The following is an 8,674-nucleotide window of genomic DNA, read 5'->3' as shown; positions in this document are numbered from 1 at the left end:
ATCTGAAAGATCTGATCTGCTACTTTTGCATGACAAAGGTACCTGCTTTATCTTTTAAGTAAAAGCTTGCTATGAAATACTCAGCCTTCCTTTCTGCTTCAGTCAGATGTAGTGAAAAGATGAGGTTGCTAGGAAACTTTCAGATTTCTAGTAGACAAATGGAGAAGAACTTGTCAATAATATTGCCATTTCCATTCTTTGACATGACTGGGCAAACAGTACCCAGTGCTTAAAACATTTGTCATTTGTGAGAAGCACTATGCCTCTGTGGTTAGTAACGAAGGCATGAGAATACCTGGTTATAACCCTGGCTCTGCTACTCGCTGTGACCTTTGGCAAGTTACTTGCCTTCTCTGCCTCAGTTTCCTTATCTGTGAAATCTGGATAATAATAGCCATCTTATAGGGTTGTTCAGAGTTAACATGAGTTAATTTCCATAAAGCTCTTAGAATAGGGTTCAACAGAATCAGCACCAAAAAGTGTTAAATTATTAAAAGCATAAAATGTTTTCCAGTATTAATGACATAACTGTATAAAAATATATCTTGATCTCACACAGAAAAGAAGACATTCTACTGTGTCCATGTTTTAGTTATTTGTATTAGTACCAGATGTGAGGTAGTACAAATGCAAAGGAGAAGGTATACAAGGATCACATCTTCATGTAATTAACCTACCGCCTGACGACCTGACCTTGGGCCAGAAAAGAAAATCAGAAAGATTATGACTTGATAGCATCTTTTAGAGGGGTCTCATGCATCTGATAAGGACTGGACTAAATTACCTGTTATAGGCTGGGCGTGGTGGCTCATGCCTGTTATCCTAGTACTTTGGGAGGCTGAGACGGATCACTTGAGGTCAGGAGTTCGAGACCAGCCTGGCCAACATGGTGAAACCCCATCTCTACTAAAAAATACAAAAATTAGCCGGGCATGGTGGCGGGTGCCTGTAATCCCAGCTACTTGGGAGGCTGAGGCAGGAGAATAGTGTGAACCTGGGAGGCGGAGGTTGCAGTGAGCTGAGATCGCACTACTGTACACCAGCCTGGGTGACAGAGCGAGACTCCGTCTCAAAATAAATAAATAAATAAATAAATAAATAAATAAATAAATAAATAAATAAAATACAGCTGGGCATGGTGGCTCATGCCTGTAATCCCAGGCCTTTGGGAGGCTGACACAGGCGGATTACCTTGGGTGAGGAGTTTGAGAACAGCCTGGCCAACATGCTGTAACCCTCTCTACTAAAATAACAGAAATTAGCCAGGCGTAGGGGCAGTCACCTGTAATCCCAGCTACTCAGGAGGCTGAGGCAAGAGAATCTCTTAAACCGGGGAGGTAGAGGTTGCAGTAAGCCAAAGGTTTCAGTGAGCCGAGAATGCACCACTGCACTCCATCCTGGGTGACAGAGCAAGGCTCCGTCTCAAAAAAAATAATAATTTTAATTAATTAATTAATAACCTGCTTATTTTCATTGAACACATTGTTTCCATCTTCTATTTGTAAGTTATTTCTAGCCTTTCAACATTTACCATTTAGTCTCTTCCCAAATAGTTTTCTAAACTAGTAGCAATGGGGCACATGTTCTCAGGGCCTCCTGAGGCTGTGTCACAAGCCATGGAAAAAAAAATTTTTTTAATTAAAAATAGCTGGGCATGGGAGCCACGCCAGTAATCCTAGCACTTAGGGAGTGCTAGAGGGGAGGAAAGCTTGAGCCCAGGAGTTCGAGACCTGCCTGGGCAACGTGGCGAGACCTCATTCTCCACAAAAAAGAAAAATATAAAAAATAAAACCATTAAAAGCACTAATAATAATTTAGCTAGCCATTACCAAGAGGAAGAACAAATTCTGCTTATCAAGACAGCCATTACCTTAATACTTTTTTTAGCAATGTCTCATAAGCTGACAGCAAGTATAAACAGCTGGCTTAGCTGCAATAGAATGAATCGGTGTTTTAAGTGTGAAGAATTTAAAGCAAGCCAAGTAATTGTATAAAATTTAAATTTTATGATCATGTCTGGACCTTTTTACACTTAACACAATGGAAATGTTCATATTCATTTTTTTTCCCCAAAGGAAAAATTTCTGAATCATCACTATGTTGCACAGTAGAATAGAAATATGAATTCAGGTACTCAGTCAAGTTTCTAAAGAATGCAAATAACAGACACGATTTAACTTCCAAAATCTGAAGTCATCAACATGATTTTGTAGTACTCTATCTCAGGTTTTACCTAAAAATTCATTATTATTCAGATAAAGATAGCCCCCTGATCACATGTTTTTAAAAAGCCTCTGCCCCACCACAACTTCCTGAGATCTGTGAAGAAACTGCAGTCTTGTGATCAGACTCCATATAGGACTGGCAGTTTTGTAATCGTAGGGAAAAAACGGTGACTGATTTTATGTGTCAATCAGTTGTAGTCTGCTGATCTGATTAGAAGCCTTGACAAATGCCTGGTGGCGATTGCAAATAACTGCCAAGCATATAGGGATGATACAGTAGCCCACTGTTTTGGGATCAGCTCTTGTACAAGAGTATAGGAACAAAAACATCTGTAAGTAAGGTACCAGAAAAATAATTGTCCACAACCAAAAAGGCAAGGAGAGTAATCGAGCTTTCAAGGAGTGTGTCCATGTGGTTCCTTCAAGGGGCTCCTCAGGGTGCTGTTGAATGTGTTCCAAGGCCAGCCTATTGTAAGTCTCATTGATTTCAAAAACATAGTAAAATGCTGCTGCACTTGCTAACAGATACAATCCCACTCCAATCCATCCCATCCGCTGACGGAAATTCATCATTCTCCATGCTCTGTGCCTTCAAATTAAAAAAGAAAATACAATTAGGGTCTTGTAGTACTGTCACCGCAACTACTCCAAATGTACTTGCTTTATCTCCAAGAATTCTAGGTCGGGCGCGGTGGCTCACAACTGTAATCCCAGCACTTTGGGAGGCCGAGGCGGGCGAATCACGAGGTCAGGAGATTGAGACCATCCTGGCTAACATGGTGAAACCCTTCTCTACTAAAAATACAAAAAATTAGCTGGGCGTGGTGGCGGGCGCCTGTAGTCCCAGGTACTCGGGAGGCTGAGGCAGGAGAATGGCGTGAACCCGGGAGGCAGAGCTTGCAGTGAGCCGAAATCGCGCCACTGCACTCCAGCCTGGACGACAGAGCGAGACTCCGTCTCAAAAAAATAAAATTAAATTCGAAAGCATCCCACTAACACACTTAAGATTTAAAATAATTAAACGCCTATTAAGAAATGTAAAACTTACAGGTTTTGTGTAATAGTTACAATAAAAAAACAAAAACAAAATAACCATTGATTTCAGTATATACTGAGTTCTGCTTTTTAACGGGAATCTCAGAATAAATCACTGCATCCTACTTAAACAGGTCCATAATACCCGCCCTCCAGAAACTGGAATTAAACTAGTTTCCCACAGCACTTTTCACTTTGACAGGTGAAACACTTTCGGCTTTACAGTACTGCTTCAGATGTGAACGCGGGGTGCTACAAGTCAAGCCCCCAAGTTAAGACAGTAACTCCTAAGCACTTACAGTGGTCCCGAAAATCTTCCTGTTCCCACGGCAAGCGTTAAAGAGTCATTCAGCTCTGAATAATCGGGTGGCTTTGGCATTTCAGAGAAAGCCACCATAAAATAAATCCCCTGGGTCACCCGGCTAGGAGAAAGGTGAGCGCCGCCAGCCTGGAGCACCAGCTACTAGTGATTAAGAACGGCGTGACTGCGGCGGGTCACGCGCGGCCCGGCCCCCGTCGCCGCCGCCGGAGACCCGCTATGGGGACCTGACCCGGCCGGGAGGCGTCCCCGCCAAAAGGGCCTCCAGGCGGCCGGCCCCGCCCCCTGCCGCGCTGCAGCGCCGGCACGCAGCGACCAGGGTTGTGCTGACTGCGCCAGGCCCGGGCCTCGCAGCCCTGCAGCGTCGCGAGCCCAGCGCCAGTCAGCGGCCGCCGGCAGAGCCTGCCTGCAAAGCTAAGGTCCCGGATCTCACCTTCCTGTCCCGGGTGGCCAGCCCGCCCGCCGTCCCGGATGCCGCCGCAGTCCGGGCTTCCGGCTCGGGCCGGAAGCGCGCGCGCCCCGCCCCCCAGAGGCCCGCCCCCCCTCATGACGTCAGATCGCCCCCGCCCGCCGCGCAGCTTCCCCCAGCGAGACCCAAACAGCTGGAATCCGCGCTGGAGCTGGGGGTCTAGCTGCGCGGGTGGCGGCACGTCCCTTCAGGTGGGCGGCTGTCTGGGTCTGGCGACTCAGCGCTCCTCAGCCTTTCCTCCCGGTGCCCGATCGCGACTGTCATCGCCCGATCACTTCTTGCTACGGAGAGCATCACAAGCACCTGGAGGACCGGCATCAGTCGCTTTGGCCCCTGAGTGTCCGTCCGAGCCTAGGGGAGCCCGCCCTCCCGCACCTCGTCGGGGCCCGGCCAGGCACCTCCGCCGCCGGCGCACGGACGCGGGCACCGAGCACTAGATTACGGTGAGTGGAAGCTGGCCCGGAGAGGCCCTGCAGGCCCGACATCCGCCAGGCACCAGGGCTGGGAGGGGTGAGGGGCGCGCGCCGCAGTGCGGCGGCCCTGGAGTCGCCGCGGGGGGCAGGGCGCGCGGGGCTTGGGGCCTGCACGCGTGCCTTGGACGTTGGCACCCTTAGCTAACCTGTCTGCTGTGTTTTGCAGGCTGCTGGACCTCGGCACGTTGACGAGATTTCCCTGAGGTACCGCGGAGGATTACTTTGAATTGCAGTGGCCGCCTGTGGTCTGGAATATTTAGAACTTAAGTGTATTATTTCGGGCACCATGACTTTGAGGCTTTTGGAAGACTGGTGCAGGGGGATGGACATGAACCCTCGGAAAGCGCTGTTGATTGCCGGCATCTCCCAGAGCTGCAGTGTGGCAGAAATCGAGGAGGCTCTGCAGGCTGGTTTAGCTCCCTTGGGGGAGTACAGACTGCTTGGAAGGATGTTCAGGAGGGATGAGAACAGGAAAGTAGCCTTAGTAGGTCTTACTGCGGAGACTAGTCACGCACTGGTCCCTAAGGAGATACCGGGAAAAGGGGGTATCTGGAGAGTGATCTTTAAGCCCCCTGACTCTGATAATACATTTTTAAGCAGATTAAATGAATTTTTAGCGGGAGAGGGCATGACAGTGGGTGAGTTGACCAGAGCTCTTGCACATGAAAATGGCTCCTTAGACCTAGAGCAGGGCATGATCCCAGAAATGTGGGCCCCTATGTTGGCACAGGCATTAGAGGCTCTTCAGCCTGCCCTGCAATGCTTGAAGTATAAAAAGCTGAGAGTGTTCTCGGGCAGGGAGCCTCCAGAACCAGGAGAAGAAGAATTTGGACGCTGGATGTTTCATACTACTCAGATGATAAAGGCGTGGCAGGTGCCAGATGTAGAGAAGAGAAGGCGATTGCTAGAGAGCCTTCGAGGCCCAGCACTTGATGTTATTCGTGTCCTCAAGATAAACAATCCTTTAATTACTGTCGATGAATGCCTGCAGGCTCTTGAGGAGGTATTTGGGGTTACAGATAATCCTAGAGAGTTGCAGGTCAAATATCTAACCACTTATCAGAAGGATGAGGAAAAGTTGTCGGCTTATGTACTAAGGCTGGAGCCTTTGTTACAGAAGCTGGTACAGAGAGGAGCAATTGAGAGAGATGCTGTGAATCAGGCCCGCCTAGACCAAGTCATTGCTGGCGCAGTCCACAAAACAATTCGCAGAGAGCTTAATCTGCCAGAGGATGGCCCAGCCCCTGGTTTCTTGCAGTTACTGGTACTAATAAAGGATTACGAGGCAGCTGAGGAGGAGGAGGCCCTTCTCCAGGAAGTATTAGAAGGGCATTTCACCTGAGTCTCAGGGAATCACGAAGGGATATGGCAATGAGTAGAGCATGAAGGTAGAACAGTCTATATACTCTTTGACACATACAATCCCTACCTTGTGCTGCCAAGTAACTCATTTTTGTGCAATTCTCAGTATAAGCCCTTTGTCGTTTCTATGCCTATTTAAAGTCTCCTAAAGGTGTAATTGACTAGGAAGGATGTAGTTCTACACTGCTGTTTACCTATTTAAATTCATCCTTGTGAATATCTTTGTTGTTGTTGTAGGGACAGAGTCTCGTGCTCACCCAGGCTGGAGTGCAGTGGCGCGATCTTGGCTCACTGCACCCTCCACCTCCCGGGTTTAAGCTATTCTCCTGCCTCAGTCTCCCGAGTAGCTGGGACTACTCGTGCCACCACGCCCAGCTAAGTTTTGCATTTTCAGTAGAGACAGGGTTTCACCATGTTGGCCAGGCTAATTTCGAACTCCTGACCTCGAGTGATCCACCTGCGTCAGCCTCCGAAAGTGCTGGGATTACAGGTGTGAGCCACTGCGCCCGGCCTCATCCCTGTGAATTTCTTATTGTACAAAAGTTCTTTCACTACCTGTGTGCAGTGCTCTGAGAGGACAGACAAGGCTCGGGTGTATATGCTGACCAGATCTCATTGAAATATCAGCTTGTTTGGTACGAGGCACAAGTGTAGCATGTCACATGTGATCATGTTGGATCATTGACAGTTTTTAGGTATGTATTGACCTACATTTATGATGAAGATCCTGAGTGGAGGTTAAGATACTAAGTTATTTTCTGTATGAATCAAAATTATATTGATTCTGTGCAATCAAAACAAAAGGCGGAATAGAATGCTGAGATTGGTTAAGTTTCAATGACCATCTTTACAGATTTCTGCTATGTGTCATCAAAACATCTAGTTCTGAGTAACATTTTCACGATTGTTATAAAATTATAGATGTGAGCTTCTAAAATAAAGGAATGGTAATAAAATGACGTTGTCTGTTTTGTTTATATCAAGGTTCCAGGAGAGATTTCATTTGAATAAAGAGTTCCCAAAGCATGAATCTGCAAACCACTGGACCTACACAGACTTAGTTCCTTGAACTCTTTCCTCTTGGTGCTCAGGGGTAGGAAACTGTTTTCTAAGTGAAGAGAGCTTCCACTGAAGCAGTAAAACAATGGGGTGAAACAAGACAGTGCACAAATTAGTGCAAGTAGTGCAGATGTATCAGTGTGTCAAATTTGGAGGGAGAAGGAAAGAAATGAACATTGCATGCTGCTGCTTGGAAGATTGGACTAAAAGTTTCTCCGTTTACTCTCTTATTTAGTCCTCTTGGAAAAAGGTTGAACAGTATAATCTTAGCACTTTGAGAGGCTGAGGCAGGAAGATTGCTTGAACCCAGGAGTTGGAGACCAGCCTGGGTAATGTAAAAAAAAATTTTTTTAACTAGCCGGGCATGGTGGTGTGCACCTGCAGTCCCTGCTACTCAGGAGGCTGAAGCTGGAGGACTGCTTGAGGCCAGGAGGTCAAGGCTGCAGCATGCCATGATCATACCACTGCACTCCAACCCGGGTGACAGAGCAAGACCCTGTCTTAAAAAAAAAAAAAAAAAAAAAAAAAAATCCTGCAATATAGGAAAACTCAGTTTCACACTTGTGGAAATGGGCACAAAAGTTTAGAAATTTGGTGTGGTGGCTCACACCTGTAATCCCAGCACTTTGGGAGGCTGAGGCGGGCAGATCACGAGGTCAGGAGATCGAGACCATCCTGGCTAACACGGTGAAACCCCGTCTCTACTAAAAATACAAAAAAATTAGCCAGGCGTGGTGGTGGGCGCCTGTAGTCCCAGCTACTCGGGAGGCTGAGGCAGGAGAATCTCTTGGACCTGGGAGGCGGAGGTTGCAGTGAGCCAAGATCGTGCCACTGCACTCCAGCCTGGGCAAAGCGAGACTCCGTCTCAAAAAAAAAAAAAAAAGAAAAAAAAAAGAAATTCAGTCAAGGTGAAACATCCTTGGGCCAGAATTCTATCCTCTGATCCTCTGTAGTAAGTGTAGTGAGTGATTAGGTCAGAATTCTCTCCTCTTTCTTTCTGCAAGGCCCATATTCTTTCTACTGCCAAGAAAGAGAAGCAATCATCAGGGTATCTATACCCATTAGCCTCACAAGGGAAGCAGGGCAGGCATTGGCTCCATTTCATAAATGTCCATCTTATGTGCATTGCAGGGGAGTACAGTTGACCCTTGAATAACTTGGGGCTTCAGGGAGCCAGCCCACTGCACAATCTGTACATAAGTTTTGATTCCTCAAAAACGTAACTATTATTACTGACTGGAAGCCTTACCAATAACAGAAAGTTGATTAACATATTTTGTATGTTATTTGTATTATATACTATATTAAAGTAAGCTAAAGAAAAAATGTTCTTAAAATTATATGACTGGGTGCAGTGGTTCACACCTGCAATCCCAGCACTTTGGGAGGTCAAGGCAGGTGGATCACTTAAGTTCAGGAGTTTGAGACCAGCCTGGCCAACATGGTGAAACCCACACACACCTGTAACCCCAGCTACTTGGGAAATGAGGCGGGAGAATCGCTTGAACCTGGGAGGCAGAGGTTGCAGTGAGCTGAGATTGCACCACTGCACTCCAGCCTGGGCAACAGAGCGAGACTGTGTCTCAAAAAAAAAAAAATGGGGGAAGAAAATTGTAAGAGAAACTATATTTACAATTCATTAAAGAAGTGCATCATCATAAAGGTCTTCATCCTGGTTGTCATCTTCACATTGAGCAGGCTGAGGGAGAAAAGGAGGGTTGGTCTTGCTGTC

The 8,674-nt window shown here is 46.8% G+C and overlaps 2 protein-coding genes across 3 annotated transcripts; one reads left to right on the top strand and one right to left on the bottom strand.

Moving 5' to 3' along the window:
* Positions 1 to 1,986: 1,986 nt before the first annotated feature.
* Positions 1,987 to 4,064, bottom strand: LYSET (lysosomal enzyme trafficking factor). Of its 2 annotated transcripts, none has more exons than XM_028850343.2 (2): positions 4,013 to 4,064; positions 1,987 to 2,814 (listed from the first exon to the last, which is right to left on the bottom strand). In XM_028850343.2, the coding sequence occupies exon 2, from the start codon at positions 2,796 to 2,798 to the stop codon at positions 2,403 to 2,405; it is 396 nt and encodes a 131-aa protein (XP_028706176.1). In that variant the 5' UTR covers positions 2,799 to 2,814; positions 4,013 to 4,064; the 3' UTR covers positions 1,987 to 2,402.
* Positions 4,065 to 4,175: 111 nt separating this feature from the next.
* On the top strand, positions 4,176 to 6,839 carry MOAP1 (modulator of apoptosis 1). Its single transcript, XM_001089776.5, has 2 exons — positions 4,176 to 4,491; positions 4,688 to 6,839. Exon 2 carries the CDS (start codon positions 4,808 to 4,810, stop codon positions 5,861 to 5,863), a length of 1,056 nt encoding a protein of 351 aa, XP_001089776.1. The 5' UTR covers positions 4,176 to 4,491; positions 4,688 to 4,807; the 3' UTR covers positions 5,864 to 6,839.
* The last annotated feature ends 1,835 nt before the right edge of the window (positions 6,840 to 8,674 follow it).

Source organism: Macaca mulatta, chromosome 7 (assembly GCF_049350105.2).
Source record: "Macaca mulatta isolate MMU2019108-1 chromosome 7, T2T-MMU8v2.0, whole genome shotgun sequence".
Taxonomy (NCBI): Eukaryota; Metazoa; Chordata; class Mammalia; order Primates; family Cercopithecidae; genus Macaca; species Macaca mulatta.
Note: the sequence above shows the minus strand (reverse complement) of the source record. Positions and strands in the feature narration are given on the sequence as shown.